Here is a 23,685-nt window from a genome sequence, read left to right on the forward strand (position 1 = left end):
TTTTTCTAAAACAACAACTGAGAATCAGTTCTTGGTAGGAAATGTAATTGATACATACATTACAATAATGACTAAAAGAAAGTGAGGAAGTCTGTTTAAACCACAGCCTACTTTTTGGTTATTAAAACCCATAAATGTACAAACAAAATGAAATTTAGTGCTTGTTGTGAACACTTAGCCCAAGTTCAATTTTAGTCAGAATACTATCAGATATTCTGGCTTTATCCTACATTCCCACAAAACTGGGCTGTAATCTTTAGATTTATGTGAATGTGTGTTTTCAGTTATATTGAAATATTTGTAATGAATAGCCTATATTCTGCCTTGTAAATCATCATAGATTCTACCACCATTTCAGCAGATCATGAAATACTTGTATGTTGAACATTGTTGCTTTGCTTTTTAATAGTCATGTCATTTCAATTTATTTCCTGTTTCAACTAGATGTGATTCTTTTAAATTAAGTGTATATTTTATATATCATTGTGCAATTAGAACTATGAAATATGTAATATACTACTAAATATGTAATCCTTTATAATTTTGTACAAAAATTGTTCTTCTCATCACAAAAATTGTATTTAGCATTTATATACCCCTATTGATTTAAAGAGCTTATTGGTTATTGATTAGAATTTTTGTGTTTCTATAATATATTTACTTGTTAATTCATATTCAGATAGACTTTTTTCATTTACATACTTTGAGTACCTTGATGAGTGCAAAGGTAATTTTTTTATTTGAAGTTTATTTAGTAAATCACATAGGGAGTATGAAATGTCATTCTTGTTATTGAAACAAATATATTTTCTCCCTCAATGGCACATTTAGATTATATTTTAAACAAAGTAAATAGCATTATGGTTCACTATGAACAGCTGTATTTATTCAGATGAAACAAAAATAATTTTTCATTTCAGTGCTTGCTATTAAGTGTTCCTTCAAAGCATTTATTTCATACCATTTTTCCAAGGAATCATTGTTTAAAATAAATTAAATTCTCCCCTCTGAGCCTTATCTCAAATACTTCTCAATGCAGATATGTGCAAAAGACAAACATGCAAGATACATAGGGAAGTTGTTCCTGACCTACACGGTACCTTCATCATAATAGGTCATATTTTAGCTCCTGTATTTTTGACAAATAGCCTCACTCTTAAAAAGCTCTGTCCATTGTGCTGAAATCTCTCATGATATATGAGCGTGTCTTACTGATAAATTCTAATGTCAGCCAATGTATGATGGTGATTCATCAGGTTGTAAAATGTGTGTTCAAGAAACACATTGAATTTGTAAGGTTCAAATTCAGAATGTTTTAAAATTAACACTCCTTTCCTCTTCTTTATTGAAGGAGTTATCAATTACCTCCCAAATAATCAGAAATAGTTAAGGTTTAATTAGAGGCTGTGATTCTATCAATAATTCAATTCAGCTTAATTTAATAAATATTAAATATGTATACGTCATTGTGTCAGAAGCTGGGAGGTAAGGAAAACAAATGTCCACTAATGACAGATAAAATTATGGAAGTTCTATTCTGTAAATATTTATGGGCCAATGGTGTTTTGACAGTATGCAGTTGTTTGCAGTTATAAATGTTAAACGATTGTGATTAGGCATAGCAATAATTAACACAGAAGAGTTACAACTTTGCACAGATAATCTCTTTGTCCATACCACTTGTATTTTATTATATCAGAATTTTTTTTCATCATTCTAGTCCACGTTAGCCATATGGGGAAAGTGTACATATTTTTGATACATAAAAAAGCCTAAAAGAAGCTATTTTTTCTTAAAGCTAAATTATAAATGTTGCATTTGAAATGATCAATAATTACTCAGATTTTAAAATTTTATTTAACAGCTATCAAAGTCCCCTCATCACACCTTTTCCATATTACTCTAATCACAGAAATACTTAGGTGGCATTAATAACTACTTTAATCTAAATTAGGCTTTTTGGTATTGCTTTAAGTTTTTTGCACAAATTATTTAAATTTTGGACATAGGAATAGTTTTATTCAATTTGCTTTTCTTTCAGGAATGATTATATTTTGGAATAAGAAATGTCTACTACCTATCAGCTATGTTTTTAAATATAGCCTTGGTTTTTTTTTAACAGAGAATTGGGAATTATTCCTTCATGTTATATTTGAAAACATATCAAATAACTAAACTAATTGCGCGTTCTTATGAGATTTAACCATATCATGTGGTTAGGATCACAATAGTATGGGGAAAATATTTTTTAGAAAAAGAATCTTTGGAAAATATCTTGTTAAAATTTGGCAGAATTTCCTATAAAGCAAAACCCCTAAAATTCAGGTGCAACTAAAGATTAAATATTTTCTTTAATTCAGGTGTTGAATCAGAATCACTCTCTGAGCCCAGTAATTAAATCTAGTCTTCAAGCTACTGTTAGGGGAAAGGGATAAAGAAAAAGCACTCTGAGACAGCACTCTAAATGCATAAATTCCTCATGGAAATTTTTTCCTATATTCAAAGTATAAAACACTGTGTTGCTATTTTTTAATATCTTAGAAGTTTAAAATGACTTACAAAATATATTTCTGTGTGTGAGGTGTAATTAAATAGCCCATTAAAAGTTTTTACCCAATGCAATGGAATGTGGGTTGTTGTTTTTTTAATCCGCCGTTAAAATGATTATTTTTGTCAGATAGTATCTCTCAGAAATTGTTTTTATTTAGAAACAAAACAAGACAAAAGCAATTGATTTTAATCCAAAATGTATTTTTCCTCATAAAAAAGTTTCACATACTCACTGTGTCTACTCTACATAATTTGTCCATTTTGCTATACCACGTGCCAATTCAAGTTTATCTGGTCACTGCAAAAACTCGTGGCTAATATGTGTAACGCAACACAGGAGGAGGTATTGCTCAGTTCAACTACTCTTACATACTTAAAAAAAATACAGAAAATGTTCTTGTTCACTTGAGCTGTATTCCAGACAGAAAAGTCAAATGAAAGTTCTAGAAAATGAAGTTGTTTTATTTGGTTGACACAGTACCCTTTGAAGCCAGTTAATTAAAATACTTTCTTTTAATGCTGAACTCATACATGTTTCCATTGTCAGAAGCAGCACTGATGAAGTCTAGACTTCTTTCTAAAGAATAATATTTTTGTCCCTTTTATTTAGCACAACTATAGTCTTGTGCTTTTCTTCAAAGAAAGTAAGTTTTTATTTTTTAACCACCATTCTTAAGACATATTTGTTGGCACACCTATAACAGTTGCTTTTACTTCAAGTGCTGTGCTCTTCTCTTTTCTTGCATCCCAAAGGCTGATTAGAGGAGGATAAAGCTCACTCAATGCAAGTGTTGGCTTCTGTAGGTAATTCCGTACATAGCTGTGTCCAGCATCACAGTTCATCTCCTGAGAGATGCAGCTGAAAAGACATATCACACTGATTACCCCCAGAAGACCTCCTAGGCAGGCAATGAATGCTGTTATATTATTCTTTTCATAACCTTTTAGGTCAAGATCCAGTCCTTTTGTGGTGACATTAATACATTGTTTTTTATTTTGCTGGTAGATAGTGGGGATATCAATACAAATTTTATATTCAGTTGACGGATTCAGATGTGTGAGATTATATACCTTGATATCAGATGGTATTCGAGCACTTTGGGCAGCATGAGAATTTTCAGTTTTAACAAAAGCAGTCCATTTAACACTAGATTTAAGAATTTTTGAATTTGCTTTCCAAGATACCAGAACTGAATTAGACTGAACATCTTTTATCTTAATATTCAAAGAGCCATTACTATCCTGGGGGAAAGAACCATCAACTTTGATCATAATTGACTTTAAGTCAGCACCAACCAGGTTAGTTGCTATGCAAGTGTATAAACCACCTTCCTTTGGAGTTATGTCACTTATGTCTAATGTACCTTCAGAATGGACATAAAATTTGTCAGAAAAAGTATTAGGCAAGAGCTTGTGGCCTGATGGTGTGATCCAGTAGATTTCAGGCTCTGGCTCTGCTGTAGCTCTACAGTGTAATGAGACATAGCTCCCAGCTTCTAAATCTAGATTAGAAGGAAAACTTTCTGGGGCAATCAGAGGGAGACAAATTTCCATCATTTCCCTGAAATGTACTTGTCGAACATTCTGACCCTGAAATTCAGGAGGGTCCACACAAAGTAGTGAATCAGGCTCCATCAATCGAATGTTGGTTTTATTCATATTGATCCAGCGGATAACACAGTCACATCTGATGGGATTGCTGTGTATGCTGATTTCTTTGAGGTTAGGCAGGGACTCAATGGTTCCATGGTACAGGGCACTGAGGGCATTACTGTTGAGCATGAGTGATTCAAGTTTGGGAAGTCTGTAGAATGCATTTGGATGTATGTATGATAATCTAGGGTTGTTAGTAGCTTCTATTTTTCTTAGATCTGGTAAATTATCAATAGCAAGGCTATCTATAGAAATCAATTCAGGCATATTATTTATCCCCAACTCTTTTAGATGTAACATGTTGCTGAAATCTCCTCTTCGTATTCTATTAATAGGATTCTTATTTAGATCCAAAAATTTGAGGTTGATTACCTTTTGAAGAGCCTCGTGGGGCACTTTCACAAATCTGTTATCGTAAAATGAGATGCTTTCTAAATTGTCCAGGCCAACCAATGCATTATCTGGTATTTCAGTGAGATTTATGCTAGCTATAACCAGACTGCGCAGATTGATAAGTGGCTTAAAGTTCATATCTTTGATTCTGATGATTGGATTTTCTCCTATCATGAGAATCTCTAGATTTGGAATAGCTTCAAACCACTTACTGTTGATCATCTGCAATCTATTTGAATTGAGATGAAGTCGGAGAAGATTATGTAGACCAATAAAGGCTCCTGGTGAAATGGTAGAAAGGAAGTTATGATTAATATAGAGTTCTTGTAAATTGTTCAGCCTGGACAGGCATTTTTCCGGCAGCTCAGTAAGTTTATTTTCCTCCAGATAGATGGAAAGAAGCTGAGGCATCTTTCTTACATTAATATTGGTGACTGAGGATAAGTTGTTTTGTGATAAGTCCAGGCCAGTAAGGTTCACTGGAAAGTCTACTGAGTTTTCAATTTTTGCAATATTGTTGGTCTGCAGCAGTAGGATCTGTGTGTCATCAGGCAATCTGTCCGGGAAATTAAAAAGACCTAAATCATTACAATCCACCGTAAGAGCCTCCATATAAATGGATCTTGGTGTAAACCAAGGTCTTATTTCACATGTACATGATGGTGGACAATCCACTTTTTTATCTATAGCTTGTACCAATGCAGTGAGAGCTAGGCCAAGTAGCACCTGAATTTTGAGTGGCATGTCCTTCATCTTAGCTCTCAGTCTTCAGAAATACAATGGACTTTTAAACATTCCACAGCGGCTGCTGTTAAGTTCAGTAAGATCTGATTGATAACAAAAATGCTTGCATTTGTCAAATGATAAATACCAAAGAAATATAACGTTTGTCTTCCTGGAAAAGAGTGTCAAATCTGCAAATGCATTGTCCAAAAATCCCATGCATATTGGAGAACAGAAGGTCACTATTGCCTTGATGAGACAAAATTGATAAACTTTGTGAAGATGGAATATGTATAGATGGTCATTGGAGATTAAGCAATTCATTTATTTAGGAGTAATAATTTCATATCCCATGCTTGATTAGTGTCTGCAACAATGGCAGCATGACCTACAATTTAAGCAAAGGAAACAATTAGTATAAAAAGGCATAGCAGACTTTTAATTAATTTAGGCACCATTGAAAAGCTCATTTTTTAAATGATTGTTTTCCCCAAGCTTGGTATTGATGTTTTGTAGCTCTTGACATAATCTCTTCCCCTTTACAACTCATATACTTCTTGGTTTCTACTGCTTTTACTGGACTTTTCTATTCTGTTTTCTAGGGGCAAAATGGTGGAACAGGAAGTCTTAGACTTGATGTCAGCAGATGACTTGGGATCTTAGCATTAACAATTACTGCCTCAAGTACTATGGACAAGTCATTCACTTCTCTGAACCTCAGTTTCCTCATTTATAGACATAATAATAATACTCACACTGCCTACCTTGCAAGGTCGTTTATTGTGGTAGAAAACAAGAATAAACTTTAAATAATTTATAATTGAATATAGAAATAGGAGATATTCATCTGATGTTTGTTACTGGACCCAACCACTACTTCTGGAAGGTAGGCAATATAAAGAAAAAACTAATTTATTCTTCTACCATTCTGACGAGTTATCTCATAAGGTCAGGAGTTTTTTGCGTATAGCATGTATTTATTACTGGAGAGACACAGTGCCGTAATGGATAAAGGATCAGTCTAGAAGTCTGGAAGACATGGGTTCAAGTCTTGGCACTGACATATACTCCTCATACTACCTGTGTGACCATGGGCAACTCATTTCAACTCTCACTAACTCAAGCAAATCTCTGCGATTATAAATTACAAATATTTCTCTACTGATAGAGTGAATTTACATACCAGAGTTCTCTGCCCAGATAAAATCAGAAGTCCAAGCCTATATATATATATATATATATGTGTGTGTGTTGTGTGTGTGTGTGTGTGTGTGTGTGTGTGTGTAGACAAGTGTACATACACATATTTTTGCATATATATTTATGCGGTACACACATCTCTATCTAGCTATCTATCTATATGAGAGATACACATGCTCAAAGCATTGAATAAATGTTTGTTAAATGAATAAACACAAGGTTACACATATTTAACTTCAGGAGTTCAAAGATAGCAAGTATTCTAAAATTCCTAGTACTGATTTTTTTTATCGTTGCATGTGCTCTTTAAGACTCCCTCCAATAAATATGCTTTTATCCTTTAAGAACATAGCCATGAAAGAAAAAAAATGCTTCCTATTTTTATTATGTACATGTTTTATGTATCCCTTTCAGAGAAACTGACATTCTTGTTTTTTTATTGCACATAGACTTCACATCTCAGGTCACTGTGCCTCTGCTGTCCTCCATAACTGTGATACTCCCTTTCTTAACTCCAAGACTTAGAATCAATAGTTTGACTCAAGTACCATCACTTACAAAAGACCTATCTTGACTCCCCAGCTAATAGTGCTTCCTTCCCAATGAAATAACCTTATGTTTACTTTGTATATATATTTTATATATCTTCACTCCTTGAGAGTAGGGATTATTTTGTCTTTGTAATCAGTGTCTAGCTAAGTGCACATACTAGATTCTTAACAAATGCTGGACTGGTTGATTTCTATGCTAAAGGAATCAAAGTAAATAATTCTTTCAATAGAAAGCACAAAGCACAGTGCCTGGCACATAGTAAAAGTTAATACATGCTAATTTACTGGCTACAATTAAATAATCCTATCGTGTTTCAACTCTGCTTGCCAAACTCTGACACCATTCCCTTAAGGGATGTTGGAGTTGTTCAGAGGCATATTTGTTCAGGGAATAAGGAATATTGATCTTCAATTGGCTTTTCTATTGTTCTTTCCACAGATCTACTTCTATAAGATTTTTATTATGTAGTATTTTGGATAATTACACTGAAATTTTACATGGCAGTTTTCTGTTTGCAAAGCCTTTTTTTTTACATCTATTGTCTCATTGGATCATCACAATCACCTGCTACTATTATTATCTCTATTTTATAGATGAAGAAACTGAGGTAGTCATAATAAGTGACTTGTCCAAGCGCACTTGACTAGTAAGAATCTGAGTCAAGATTGAAGTAAGGTCTTCCTAATTCCAAATTTAGCTCTCTAGCCACTATATCACATGCTACTGACCATCTTGTCTCTTGCCAAGTATTGAAGTTATACCTTTATGCACATGGTTCCCACTTTAATTAAATTTAATACAATACATCCTGACTGCTCTTCTGAACTTCAGAGTCAATCTCCAGCTATCTCCATGACAATGCTTAATAGTCCACTGCTACCTCAAATTCAAAACATCTCATGACCTCTGTGCCCTAGGCCCATTCCTTCTGAGCTCACAATTTCTCTGTAGCTCCATTATTCATTCTGTGACCTATGTTTATAACTTTGTGGTACTTTTTTTATTTTTTTCCCTCAATCTCTCTTATGCAAATCCATTATTAAGTCCTATCAATTCCACCTTTGCAAAAAACTCATTTGTAACCACTCTCTTCATTATTCCCCTGCCATCATTATAGTTCACAACCTTATTATTATTCTCCTAACCTTGCCTCCTAACTTGTCTTCTTGTTTTCACTTTCTCCCTCAGCCCTATAAACCACCCTGCATAGCATTGCCATATTGATACCTTTTGTGCATAAATTCGATTTGATCACTTCTCCACTTAAAAATCTTCACAGCCTTCCCTTGTCTACCAATTAGGCCCAAATTCCTTTACTTGGCATTCAGATTACCCCGTGTTATTCTGGCACCTGACCTTTCCTTTTGAGGTCTTACTTCATTTTATTCCATGCCTGAGACATAATTCTACTCTGTCCCAATACATGTCTTTGTTCATATTGCTCCCCATGCCTGGAATTTCCACACTCCCCTTCTTTATCTGCCTATATGTTAAAGTACAACTAAAATCCTACCTGGTCTCTGAAATCCTTCCCAAACCTACATTCCATCCATTTCTCCTTTTTTTCCCATACCTCACATAATTTTTGGGTCACACCATCCCTAAGGCACAAACATCATGTAATAGTAACTGTCATCACATTTGTGCATTTGTCTATTCTTTCTGCTAGACTCCTGAAAACATTGTGATGATGTAAGACTGCATAAGTGCTTTATTAATATTGATAAATATAGTTCAAAATGTGATTACCATGGATAGGCAAAAAATTATTTTGTATCTTCAAAGAATCATCTTAAACCTATGTCATTGTCTCTAAAAATAGGTAGATAAATACATAGGACTTTTCATTGAGCTCTTATTGTGTGCCAGGGACTATGCTAAGTGCTGGTACAACAAAATAAAAGCAAGCAAGAAAGTCCCTGCCCTCAAAGAGCTTCCATTCTTATGGGATAAAAGAATGCATAAAGGGGAATTTATTCCTTTAAATATATCTCAAATATAAAAGAGGAGTTGGAGGGTAGGAATGAGTATTTGTGCTGTGGCATGGCTTGAAGCTATCAGAAAGTGGGATGTGTAGGGTTTGGCCCCATAACAGAAATTGAAAACTGACCTATGGTAGCCAAGGGACTTAGGGGCAAAGGTGAGGGTTCCATTGGGGAAGAAATAGCCCAAACAGTGATGACATTAGTTAAATTGAAGATAGGCCTAGGTCAGGAAGTCAGGCATAGGTTTAATTCTTTCTCTGACATCAATTATTAGTTTTATATTTCAACTGGACTTGTGATTTTATTGGCATAGTACTTCTCCCAGAAGACTAACCCCTTTTCTGCTGATTAGCAGCTATCTTAGAGGATAACCTGAGGTTAAGTGACTTGTCACAGAGAGGCAAGACTTGAACTTTGGTATTCCTGGCTGAGATTGACTTTCTTTCCACTATGTCATACTACACTTCTGCAAAGATTTAAATCCTATGTAGACTGAACTAGCATTGTTGTTTGTTATTGGGCAGCTAGGTGGTACAGTGGATAGAGTGTCAGTCCTGGAGTCAGGAAGACCTGAGTTCAAATCTGGTCACACTAGCTGTGTGACCCTGAGAATGCCACTTAACCCTGTTTGCCTCAGTTGTCTCATCTGTAAAATGAGTTGGAGAAGGAAATGGCAAACCACTCCAAAATCTTTGCCAAGAAAACCACAAATGGCATCAAGAAGAGTCAGACATGACTAATCAACAAAACAACAATATAGGCAGAAATAGCATTAGTTCTTCCCATTTTCCTTTGTTTGTTGTCACTAAGGATTTATCTATAACAGTAACTAATGAGTTCCATGTAACTACTGTTTCAGACTTGTAATAAATGTAATATTGAATTACAATTGCTGAAGTCAGGAAGCAAAAACTGTTGAGGTTCCTTGGCCACTTTTATTATCTACTTGATTTGACTTTGAATCTTGTGCATGATTATTCCTGATACACTTATTAAAAGTTTCAAGTATTTCCTTTATGCTTGTTTAAAATCATTTATATTTCCATCTTATTAGTATGCACCTTAAAGAACTCATTTAGTTTAAAAAATATTTCCCATCACAGTGGCAATGACATAAACTATTTTATTCTCAACTTTCTCCAATTTATGTACACTAACTATATATACAGAATGTATAGATTTGCATTAAATTGCTAAAGTCGAAATTAACCTAGTGAGGAAAAAAATAAGGAAACACCTCTAACAGCATAATGTCTGGCACATAGAAGGTGCTTATTAAATATTTATTTATCATTGACTCAGAAAATGCATTTTATGTGAATGGTTTGGGTTAATAAGAGAAAATAAAGCTGAAATAGATTCTAATTCATCAGTTAAGAAAAAGAATACTTGATTTGAAGAAAAAAAGAATTAGCATTAGAGAAAAGAAATTATGTCTCTGAAAGAGAAAAGAAATTATGTCTCTGAAAGTTTTATCTTCATCATGCTGTTGTAAGACTAATCAGTGATTAATTTTGGTGTAGGTGAGAGTTCTAGACTTGTAATCAGAAGACCTGGGTTCAAGTCATATCTGCCAAGTTTGTGACCTTGAAGGTATAACTTTCGTTCTCTTTGCTTGAATTCCTTAATTGTGAAAACAATAGCAGACACAAGGCCATAGAATCACAGACTTAGAGATGGAATGAACCACAAAGGTCATGTAATCCAACTCCCTCATTTTATAGAAGAGGAACCTACAGCCTATAGAGGTTAAGGGTCTCATTCTAGGGTCCAGATATAGTTGTAATAGAGGAAAAAAATTTACCCAAGAGCTCTGACATCATCTCTAATTTCCTTTCCACAATAGGGTCTTTTTATGTATATAAGAAATATTTATAGAAAACATTTAACATACATTATTTTATCCCCACAACACCTCATATGAGGCAGTTGATGACAGACATTATACTTATTTTACATTTTGGTTACAAGAGTAGCCCATGGGCACATAGCTAGTCAATGCTCAAGTTGGAATTCAGACTCAAGTGTCTCCAGTTTTTCAGAGACCTCATTACTCTTTCCACTACACCATGCTACCTCTCATAAAATGACAGAATTGGATTAAAGAGCACTAAGGTTCCTTCCAGTTTTGTTATTCTGTCAGCATAATTTCTCATGCAGAAAGACTACTTCGTTCTCCTTCAAGGGAGACAAATGGAAACAAAACAAAACAAAGTATTAAGTCCTATTAGCATATCTTTGGCAAATGTTGTCTGTTATATATGTTTATTGTATCTCTCAGGTCTAGTAAAAACTTTTTCCCTTAATTTGTTTCTTTGCTTGTTTTATAATATCTTTTTATTATCATCTCTAATTATACTATTTATATAGTTATGTCAATAGCTATCCCATTTTGACCTAATCTGAATTGCAAAATGTCTACAGGTAAGTAAATACAAAGGTCTCTAAACCAGTGATACACTGATGACATTAATTTCCCTGTAGTCTTTTGGAAGAAATCTCCAGTATAGAAAGCATGATTGAAGGCTAGTTTGAAATTTAGCATTCTTTATTGTAACATTGATTATTTCATGGTCCCTGGAAAAATTAAGAATCTCTCTCACTAATAGAATATTTGGAAGGAGTCAACATCAGAGATAGTCAGAAGGCAAAGTCATTCTTTATTTCCTCTACTGGATTTGTAAGTCTATATTGTAAGGTCTATGAAAAAGAGAACTGTTCTTGCTTCTAACTCTATAGTTCCTTTGGTATTATATGAAGACATTTGTATTCAATCAGCTAATATTTATGGATGGCAAATTAGACTTAAAACTATTCCTGAAATGAGTTAAATGTGCTTTGGTGTTATTTTACCTTTATTAGAATTTGCCTGTGTATATCACACTAGTAACATAACATACATAGTGTGTTTAGTCCTATCGAAATGTCTATCATTTTGTGACTGGTTGACCAAATGTGTTTTTGTCTTTTCATTTTGTTTAGTTTGGAAGTTCCTTGACACATAGGGCCATTCCTACTAGCACTTAGAGACAAATATATGCTAATTACCCAATAATATCCATAGATTAATATTTTTATTACATGGAGATCCTTTTTGCTTATAGCATGTTTTCCAAAACATCTGTGGAGAGATTTCAGGAATCCATTAACTTGGATGGGGAAAAGTACATTTTTATTTTCACTAACCCTTGGTTTCTTTCATAGCCTATATATTTTGTGCATTTAAAAACATTATTCTGAGAAGAGGTCCATGCATTTTAAAAGACTGTCAAATGCATCCATGACACAAAAAAAATGTTAAAAACTCCTGGATGAAAGAATGCCAAGCTATCTGAAAAGTTTTCATCATTACAATTGTGTATCAGAGTGAGTAGTTATGACCTCATACTTAATAGTTAAAACAAGAATGCAGGAAAAGCTATCTGAGAAGAGTTTTCCATGCCATTCCAGGAAACCAATTTGGGATGGATTACATTCATCCATTGTTATGAGACAATAGGTAGATGTTAAAATGTGACTTTTTCTTGGAAGATCATCTTGGAATTTCCTTATATCAACTCAAGCTATTGATTATTTTTTCCCTTTGAAGATTAATTTTCATCCCCATGAATGAAGAAACAATTTACGTACTATGGAATAAAAAAATCATTTAAATTTTTAAAAAAATAGATTGGGGTCCTGAGGTCCTGAGTTCAAATCCAGACTCAGATACCCTGGGCAAATCACTTAACCCCAGTTGCCTCCAAAAAGGAAAGGAAGGAAGGAAGGAAAAAAGTTAAGGAAGAAATGGAGGGATGGATGAAGGAAGGAAGGAAGAGAAAACAAATGATGAGGGCAGGCAAGATGAAAAAATTTTAAAAGGACAAGAAAAAGGAGGAGGGAAATGAGAATTTAATGAAAATAAAGTCAAGTCATGAGGTTGTCACGTCGTCTAAATCAAGTAATTTTTAATGATGTGGTTCTTATATACATTATTTTAGAAGATCCTGTTACCCTTTTCTCTTATTTTCTTTTTTTCTTTTTTTTTTAATTTGTAGGCAATTGGGGTTAAGTGACTTGCCCATGGTCACACAGCTAGTGTCAAGTGTTTAGTCTGAGGTTGGATTTGAACTCAGGTCATCCTGACTTCAGGCCTGGTGCTCTATCCACCCCACCACCTAGCTGCCCCCCTTTTCTCTTATTTTCAAAGTCACCTAGTATTTTCATGTCATAGTAAAAGAAATATCTAATTAATGAATGAATTCATTAAGTAACTTAATGAAAGGTCAGGAAGCCAATGTTAGTGAATTGTTTATTGCTATTAAATATACTTTTCAATGGTCTGAGTAAATGACATACAAATCAGACTAAAAAAAGTAAATGTCACATAAATGATCATTTAATTTTTCAAAAATATTAAGCATTCCTATAAAACTGCTGTATTTTAAGTATTACTTCAAATCCCTTCTGTAATTGAAATCATCTTAGGGGGAAAAAAAGCTATATTCTAAACTCTGGAAATGCTTGGCAAGTAAAGTGAATACTTTTTGATTTAGAAATTCCAGATGCACTAATAGGAAATTCAGAGGAACAAAGGGAAAACAGAATTCATCTTGTTCATTCAGAACAATATATTTAAAAATTGCGAAATGTTCCACAAAGTATATAGTGAAAATAATTTACATTTATATGAAGAGTAGATAAGATGATGAGTTTTCTTCATGATCTATTAAATATGATTTTCTCTTTTTGATCTTTTAAATAGATGGCTGAGATTTTTTGTCTTTTGCCATTACGAAATAAAAAATGCCTAATGGAATGGAACAAGAAAAGTAACTGTTCACTGATTTAGCCTTGAGCAGATAATGTAACATGTTTTAGATGTTATCTATTTATGCAAGTCTTACTGAATTTGAAGTCTTTGGGTAAATTACTAAGGTTCTCTTAAATCTTGTGTGTGTGTGTGTGTGTGTGTGTGTGTTGTGTGTGTATGTGTGTGTGTGTGTGTGTGTGTCAGAGAGAGAGAGAGAGAGAGAGAGAGAGAGAGAGAGTGAGAGAGAGAGAGAGAGAGAGAGAGAGAGAGAGAGAGAGAGAGAGAGAGAGAGAGAGAGCGCATACCACACTTAATTGCTTTTACTAATATGCCCTGGGCTGCTTTGGATTTTGTGACCATAAGAGCACCAGTTTTCTTAAAACCAGTGCCTGTTTTCATTGAATTGGTCTCTTTTAATTGTACTCCTACAACAGGTCAACTCACCAAGGGGCATCACCATATTTAGGGATTGATGTTGCCTACAGAATATGAATACCCACAACATTGTTTCTTGTCACTGGAGGCACGACATCTAAGAACAGATTCAGAAAGACAAAAAGAGAAAAAAATACATCAGATTTTGGCAATCTTTCTTTTTCCACTTCAGTGGTCAGACAGTGATGAAAGTGGAAATGTAGCAGTTACACTGCAGTGGGCCTTACTGGCAAAAGGGAAAAGAGTTCACTGTACAAGGACCAATTTAGAGGTGGAAGTACTTTCAAAACACAGCTGCTTCTACAAAGCTGCCTTTCAGATTTGTTCATAGAAGAACAGTCTCTTAATTTCTGCCATCACAATCATTTCAGAACTTTTTCTAGAAAACAGCCCTCACCACAATGTTAATTGAAAAAAAGAGGAAAAAGTTGTTTATATCTTTATTTTTTTAAATTACTGCCTTTTTGTGCATCATTGTGAAGCACTGAACATTTCAGAACAAAATAAGGTAGAACTTTTTATGTCATGTATTTGATTTCTGGTCATCATTAAAAATGTTCAGTTAAATCCCCATTTTGAATCAAAGGGAATTTTCTTTTTTTCCCCCTTTTGTTTTGGACATACCCATTTATTGATCACATAGTCTGAGAATTTAGACCTTTAACACATTTTCAAACTTAGGAAATCTTTAGATAAAGGACATACTATATCTGTTCATGTAACTCTCATTTTCTCTCCTTTTTATTTTGTTCACAAATATTTTACTTAGGATGCCAATCCATAGCTTTCTGAACTTCAAAATTGTGGCTGCTGCTTCTGTTGCTATTGCTAATGGCATCCCTCCGGGAAAGAAATTATGAGGAAGGGGTAAATTATGGAAAGATTTTGTATTTTCTTTTTAAAATAAAAATAGGGAGATGTGAGAGGAGTGACATAAACAGTAGTGTACTCTTAAAATGTATGCACTTTCATTAAACTACTTCTTTTCCCTTTAAAATCTTGCCCTGATAAAAATTAGCAATAACTAATTTTCCATTGAGCTTGTTCTTTTCAATTGCTAGGCCCTATAGTATTACTTAAGAAGACTGAATTGTCCCTCTTCTTAGTTTGAAGGTGTCTGATTCATAGGATCATGGAGTTAGGGATGGAAGGAACTTCTAAAGCAATCTCTTGTTTCTGGGAGCCAAGATGGTGGATTAAGAAGTAAGCTGCTCATACCCTCCCTTATTAACCTCTGAAAGCCCAGAATATATCACTCCAGGAAAATCCCTGGAACAGCTGAACCAGAAGAAAGATGGGGTGCAGCTGTCCAATAGGCCAGGTAACTTGAAGAATTAACAGGAAAGGCCCCTCTTGCCCTAGTGGAAGGGGAGAAATACAGAACAAGAGACATCCCAGCAAGCTAGCAGAAAGCCTCACCTCAGCATACTAGGAGGAGATCCTGAAACCCAGGTGCTAGAGAAGGCAAACACCAACACCTAGACCCTTCAATGCCTCAGTGAGAGCAAAGGAACTAGTGGAAACTAGCTTGGAAAACCACCATGTGCCTCAGCATTTTCCAGCAACCAGGTCTCCCAGTGCCTTAGCAAAATTAAGGAAAGCAGCACTCCAAGGGGCCCCAGGTGGATCAACATCCTGCAACATTCATCTGAAGGGAGCTGAAGAAAATGAAAGGAAAGGAAAAGCAGGCAACCTAGAATTTCCTGAAAGTTCCAGCCTTGCTGATTCCAACTCAACATGAGGTAAACTGCCAGAAACCTACAGAGGCCCCAGTACACAAAGCCAGTGACCAAGACCTAGGCTCCCAACACAAGAAGCTTGGGTCAGTGCCCTCTGTTCCCCAGCAGGAGAGCTCAATCTCTTTAAAGGCCAATTGCCAACCTAAGAGGCCCCAGCACACAAAGCCAGTGACCAAGACCTAGGCTCCCAACACAAGAAGCTTGGGTCAGTGCCCTCTGTTCCCCAGCAGGAGAGCTCAATCTCTTTAAAGGCCAGGAAATAAGCAAACACCATGAGCAAAAAGAAACATACAATAGATTCATACAATGAGAACAGTGAAGATCAAGTCAGAAATTCTAAAGAGGACACATTGTCAACAAACCCACATCTGGAACCTTAAAAGGGAATATGAACTGGTCTGAAGCCCAAAAAGTCTTCTTAGAAGAGCTCAAGAAGGATTTTAAATGTCAAATGAGAGAAATAGAAGAAAAAATGGGGGGAAAATGGAGAGGTATGCAAGAGGGAGTCAATAGCTTGGAAAAGGAAGGAAAAAAATTAACTGTAGAAAACAAGTCCTTAAAAAACAGAATTGGCCAAGTGGAAAAAAGAAGTACACTGAAGAAAACAAGTCCTTAAAAATACAATTGGCCAAATGGGGAAGGAGGTACAAAATCTAATAGAAGAAAATAATTTGTTAGAAAAATAAAATTGGGCAAATGGAAGCTAATGACTCTATGAGAGAGCAAGAGTCAAACAGAAACAAAAAATGAAAAAAATAGATGAAAATGTAAAATATTTCATTGGTAAAACAACTGACCTGGAAAATCAAGCATCTTTCAGTAAATCATCAAGGAAAACTGCCCTTGGGGTATACCTCAGAACCAGAGGGTAAAATAGCCATAGAAATAATCCAGCCATCACCTTCTGAAAGAGATCACAAATTGAAAAGGCCAAGGGAAATAGCCAAATTCAAAAATTACCAGGTCAAAGAGAAAATACTGCAAGCAGCCAGAAAGAAACAGTTTAAATGTCGTGGAACCACAGTCAGGATTACACAGGACCTTGTAGCGTCTACATTAAAAGACTTTAGGGTGTGGAATATGATATCCCATAAGGCAAAGGAGCTTGGATTACAACCAAGGAAATGGTGAAAATGAGCATAATTTTCCAGGGGAGGACATAGATATTCAAAGAAATAGAGGATTTCCAAACCTTCCTGAAAGAAAGACCAGAGCTCAACAGAAAATTTGATCTATAAATACAAGACTCAAGAGAGACATAAAAAGGTAAAAGGGACAGAAAAAACATGTTATTAATAAGGGCAAACTGTTTACATCCCTACAAGGGAAGATGAGACTTATAACTCTTGAGAACTGTATTGTTATTACACCATGTCAAAGAGGTGTACATAAAGGGGGCGGATATAAGTTGAATTTGATGTAATGATAAAAAAAAATCTAATCAAGTGGGTTAAATGGATCCAAGTAAGTGGATTAATCTGATCTAACTAAGAAAATGTACTGAGAGAAGGAGGAGGAGGCAGACAAGGGTAAAGTACTTTACAGGAAAAGGCCCAAAAACCTATTACAGCAGAGGGAAAGAAGGGAGGGAGATGAGCATTGTTTGAACCTTATTCTCAACAGATTTGGCTCAAGAAGGGAAAAAGATAATCAGTTAGGTATAGAAATCTAACTTGCAGTAGGAGGGAAAAGGGAAAAGAAAAGGGAGGGGGGATAAAAGGGAGGGAAGAAGCAGTAAAGGGGAAGAAAGGGGGGGGCTAATAGAGGGGAGGTGAGATGAAGGAGGTGGTCATCAAAAGCAAAACACTAGTGAGGAGGGAAAAGGAGGAGAGAAAGACACAGATAGTAATCATAACTGTGAATGTGAATGGGATGAACTCTTCCATAAAATGGAAGCAGATAGCAGAATGGATTAAAAACCACAATCCTACAACATGTTATTTACAGGAAACACATTTGAAACAAAGTGACACACATAGTGTGAAGGTAAAAGGCTAGAGTAAAATATATTATGCTTCAGCTGAAGTGAAAAAAAAAAAAAGCAGGGGTAGCAGTCCTGATCTTAGATGAAGCAAAAGCAAAAATAGATCTCATTAAAAGAGATAAGGAAGGAAACTACATCCTGCTAAAAGGCACCATAGACAATGAAGTAATATCATTACTAAACATATATGCACCAAATGGTATAGCATCCAAATTCTTAGAGGAGAAGTTCAGGGAGTTACAGGAAGAAATAGACAGCAAAACTATACTCATGAGGGACCACAACCTCCCCCTCTATGAACTAGATAAATCTAACCACAAAATAAACAAGAAAGAATTAAGGAGGTGAAAAATATTAGAAAGTTAGGTATGATAGACCTCTGGAGAAACTGAATGGATAGAAAGAATATATTTTTTTCTCAGTGGTACATGGCACAAACACAAGAATTGCCATTTATTAGGGAATAAAAACGTTACAATCTAATGCAGAAAAGCAGAAATATTAAATGCATCCTTTTCAGATCATGATGCAATAAAAATTATATGTAATAAAGGGCCATGGAAAGATAGACTAAAAAATAATTGGAAACTAAATAATCTAATCCAAAAAATGATTGGGTCAAACAACAAATCATAGAAACAATCAATAATTTCATTCAAGAGAATGACAATAATGAGACAACATACCAAAACTTATGGGATGCAGCAAAAGCAGTTCTTAGGGGAAGTTTTATATCTCTAAATCCTTACATGAAAAAAATAGGAAAAGAGGAGATTAATGAATTGGGCATACAACTAAAAAAACTAGAAAAAGAACAAATTAAAAATCCTCAACTAAACACCAAATTAGAAATATTGAAAACCAAAGGAAAAATTAATAAAATTGAAATTAAGAAAACTATTGAACTAATAAATAAAACTAAGAGCTGGTTTTATGAAAAAACCAATAAAATAGAAAACCTTTGGTTAATTTAATTAAAAAAAAAAGAAACAAAACCAAATTACTAGTATCAGGAATGAAAAGGTGAACCACCAAGGAAGAGGAAATTAAAACAATAATTAGGAATTATTTTGCCCAACTATATGCCAACAAATTTGACAATCTTAGTGAAATGGATACATATTTACAAAAATATAAATTGCCCAGATTAACAGAAGAGGAAGTAAAATACTTAAATAACCCCATCTCAGAAAAAGAAATTGAACAAGCCATTGATGAACTCCCTAGGAAAAAATCTCCAGGGCCAGATGGATTTACAATTCTATCAAACATTTAAAGAACAATTAATTCCAATACTATATAGTATTTGGGAAAATAGGTGAAGAAGGAGTCTTACCAAATTCTTTTTATGATACAAATATGGTGCTGATACCTAAACCAGGAAGAGTCAAAATAGAGAAAGAAAATTATAGACCAATTTCTCTAATGAATATAGATGCAAAAATTTTAAAAAATATTAGCAAATAGATTACAGCAACTTATCACAAGAATAATACACTATGACCAGGTAGGATTTATACCAGGAATGCAGGGTTGGTTCAATATTAGGAAAACTATCAGCATCATTGAGCATATCAACACCAAAACCAACAGAAACCACATGATCATCTCAATAGATGCAGAAAAAGCTTTTGATAAAATACAACACCCATTCCTATTAAAAACACTAAAGTATAAATGGAGTCTTCCTTAAAATAATAAATAGCATCTATCTAAAACCTTCAGCAAGCATTATATGTAATGGGGACAGGCTAGAAGCATTTCCAATAAGATCGGGGTGAAACAAGGATGTCCATTATCACCACTGTTATTCAATATTGTACTGGAAACCTTAGCTTTAGCAATAAGAGAAGAAAAAGAAATTGAAGGCATTAGAATAGGCAAAGAAGAAACAAAGCTATCACTCTTTGCAGATGATATGATGATATACTTAGAGAATCCTAGAGAATCAAATTAAAAACTACTTGAAATAATAAACAACTTTAGCAAAGTTGCAGGCTATAAAATAAACCCACATAAATCATCAGCATTTCTATATATTACCAACAAAGCCCAACAGCAAGAGATAGAAAGAGAAATCCATTTAAACTTACTGTAGACATTATAAAATATTTAGGAGTCTACCCAAAACAAACCCAGGAACTCTATGAACACAATTACAAAACACTTTTCACACAAATAAAATCAGATCTAAATAATTGGAAAAAACATCAGTTGCTCATGGGTAGGCCGAGCTAATATAATAAAAATGACAATCCTACCTAAGCTAATTTACTTATTCAGTGCCATACCAATCAAACTACCAAAAATTATTTTATAGAGTTAGAAAAAATAATAACAAGATTCATTTGGAAAACAAAAGGTCCAGAATATCAAAGGAACTAATGAAAAGAAATGCAGGGGAAGGTGGCCTAGCAATTCCAGATCTTAAATTGTATTATAAAGCAGCAATCATCAAAACTGCTTGGTACTGGCTAAGAAATAGAGGTGGATCAGTGGAATAGGTTAAATATGCAAGACACAGTAGTCAATGACTATAGTAATCTATTATTTGATAAACCCAAAGACCCCAGCTTCTGGGATAAGAACCCACTCTTTGAAAAAAACTGCTGGGAAAACTGGAAAAGAGTATGGCAGAAACTAGGCATAGAAAATCTCACACCATATACCAAAATAAAGTCAAAATGGGTTCATGACTTAGATATAAAGGCTGATACATAAGCAAACTGGGAGAACAAGGAATAGTTTACCTATCAGATCTATGGAGAACAGAAGAATTCATGACCAAACAGGAGATAGAGAACATTATGAAAAGCAAAATGGATAATTTTGATTTAAATTGAAAAGTTTTTGCACAAAGCCAATGCAACTAAGATTAGAAGGAAGGTAGAAAATTGGGAAAGAATTTTTACAACCAGTCTCTGATAAAGGCCTCATTTCTAAAATATATAGAGAATTAAGACAAATTTATAAAACACAAGCCATTCCCCAATTGATAAATGGTCAAAGGATATGAACAGACAGTTCTCAGATGAAGAAATTAAAGCCATCTATAGCCATATGAAAAAATGCTCTAAATCATTATTGATTAGAGAAATGCAAATCAAAACAACTCTGAGGTACCACATCACACCTATCAGATTGGCCAACATGACAAAACAGGAAAATGATAAATGTTGGAGAAGATGTGGGAAAATTGGAACACTAATGCATTGTTGGTGGAGTTGTGAAATGATCCAACCATTTTGGAGAACAATTTGGAACTATGCCCAAAGGGCTATACAAAAATGTGCATACCCTTTGATCCAGCAATAGCACTTCTAGGGCTATATCCCAAAGAGATCAAACAAATGGGAAAAGGACATACATGTACAAAAATATTGATAGCAGCTCTTTTTGTGGTGGCAAAGAATTGGAAACTGAGAGGATGCCCATCAATTGGGGAATGGCTGAGCAAATTGTGTTGTTATATGAATATAATGGAATACTGTTGTGCTATGAGAAATGATGAACAGGCAGACTTCAGAAAAATCTGGAAAGACTTGTATGATCTGATGCTGAGTGAAGTAAGTAAAACCAGAAGGACGTTGTACACGGTAACAGTCACATTGTGATGAATATTGAAACTTAACCCTTCTAAGCAATACAAGGATCTAAGACATCTCCAAAGGTCTGATGATGGAAAATGCTATCCACAAAGAAGAAAGAACTATGGAGTTTGAATGCAGATTGAAACATACTATTTGCTATTTTTTTTTTGCTCTGTTGTGTTTTGTTTCCTCTTTCTTGTGGTTCCTCCTATCTGTCTAATTCTTACTTACAACATCACTAATGTGAAAATATGTTTAATAGGAATGTATATGTATAGCCTATATCAGATTGTGCACCATCTTGGGGAGGGAGGAGGAAAGGAAGGGGAAGAAAAATTTAAAACTCAAAAGCTTATGGAAGTGATTGTTGATAATTCAAAATACATTAATTAAAATTTAAAAATTAAAAAACAAATGCAAGCAAAGTAAAACAAAAATTAAAAAAAAGTAATCTCTTCATTTTACAGTTGAGAAACTGAGACCCACAGAGTTTGTCACTTGCCCAAGATCACACAGCTAGTAAGTGGCAGAGCCAGTGTTCAAATCCTGGACTTCTGAATCTAGCACATTTTCACTGCACACAAAGCAAAAATAAAGTATGATTAAATGATGCTAAAGGTTTAAGGCAATAATAATGAATTTTCACAAGCTATCAAAAGCTGCATCTCAGTGAAATGCATTTCTTATATACTATTTAATAGTCACAATGATGGACATAGAATAGCAAATTTAGCAGCCCAGGGATGAGTATTTATGTGTCTGAGAATCCGGTTAATTTTCTAAGAGATTTTAAATATATTTCAAAAAATATAACTAATACCACTAAATCTGTCATTTTTAGCCAAGTAAGATTTGGACAACTAGAGTTTGAAAGATATATTTTTCTAAGACTTTGCAAGATCCATTGTTCTGTGGAGTATGTTTATCAACTGCATAAGCGTATTCAGTGACATAAGACATGATTTAAAAGGGTGGAATGGTTTCTCTAATTCATATGTCTATTTTTATTTTGTGAATTTCTCACTATATTTGTTATTTCTCTTTTTGGCTCCCAGACATAGATTTTTGCCTGAGGGAGAGCCAAAGGCTTGAAATGTTTTCTATGAGAGGAAGACAAGATAAAGTCTCACATTAGAGGCCATTACAGGAAAGCGATATTAGGAATTCTTATATCATACTGAGTGCCTGATACTTGTGGATATTCTAGTTTTCTAAAAATGAAAATTATTTCTAGTAACAGTTAAATATGAAAGCTGCTTATGGAAAACATTGTCTCCTACTGGTTAAGGAGATGTATTTTTTTCAGTTCTTCTCACAGCTAGTAATGATTCAAATGTCCCTGTGTCATCTTTCCCAGTCTTTAGAAGAAATTAAATAAAAGGCCAAGGAAATAAAGTAGGTGAAGAAAGCAGAATTCACTTTAATGCTTGAAATTCTAGTCTTTTTACCATAGTTTTTCAAAATAAAATCAAAGGAACTGTGGGGCACATCACACATTCTGTCATAGAATTTAAATCTGTGGAGGATAATATAGATTATCTAGTCAGTATCCTCATTTTATAGATAAAGGAAATGAGACCCACAGATATTACAAAGCTAAATAGATATAGAACTGGGACGAAGACCCAGGTCCTTTAACTTATCTATTGTGTTTTTCACTATTCCTTATGATAGTCTGGGGATAGGATTTTTCCCTTCAAAAATCATTGGAAAAAAGATATTATGTTAGTTGGCCTAAGTTCAATAACTAATGAAGACAAGGAGTTGCCATGACTACATTAAGAAGCTCAATTTTCTTCTGTACCAAATTACTAGCTGAATTCATTTGTGTAAAAAAATTTGAATTTACTTTTCCCATTATCTGATTTTATATTCCCTTGTTCTAAGATTGAGGCTTTCTTTTCAAGTATAATTGAAGGGTTCATATCCCTTGGGTATTGTTGACCATTTAAATGGATTCCATGCCACAATAGCTGTAGCAAATGAGTCTACTTGAAGACCATTTACTTTTTCCTGGATATTAAAGCTGGGCAAAGGCCATAGTTCTCTTACTCCTAAGTTCTAATTCATTTGTTGAATTTGAATTTAT

The 23,685-nt window shown here is 34.3% G+C and overlaps 1 protein-coding gene across 1 annotated transcript in view; it reads right to left on the bottom strand.

Annotated features, from left to right (window-relative positions):
* Positions 1-2,681: 2,681 nt before the first annotated feature.
* The window catches only part of LRRN3 (leucine rich repeat neuronal 3), a 75,282-nt gene continuing 54,278 nt past the window's right edge, over positions 2,682-23,685 (bottom strand). The window contains exon 2 of the mRNA XM_020984636.1: positions 2,682-5,707. Within this exon, the coding sequence (XP_020840295.1) occupies positions 3,223-5,349 (2,127 nt within the window). The 5' untranslated portion in view covers positions 5,350-5,707 and the 3' untranslated portion in view covers positions 2,682-3,222. The remainder of the gene's footprint in view (positions 5,708-23,685) is intronic.

The sequence above is a fragment of the Phascolarctos cinereus genome, unplaced genomic scaffold, assembly GCF_003287225.1.
Source record: "Phascolarctos cinereus isolate Bilbo 61053 unplaced genomic scaffold, phaCin_HiC Scaffold_1;HRSCAF=81, whole genome shotgun sequence".
Taxonomy (NCBI): Eukaryota; Metazoa; Chordata; class Mammalia; order Diprotodontia; family Phascolarctidae; genus Phascolarctos; species Phascolarctos cinereus.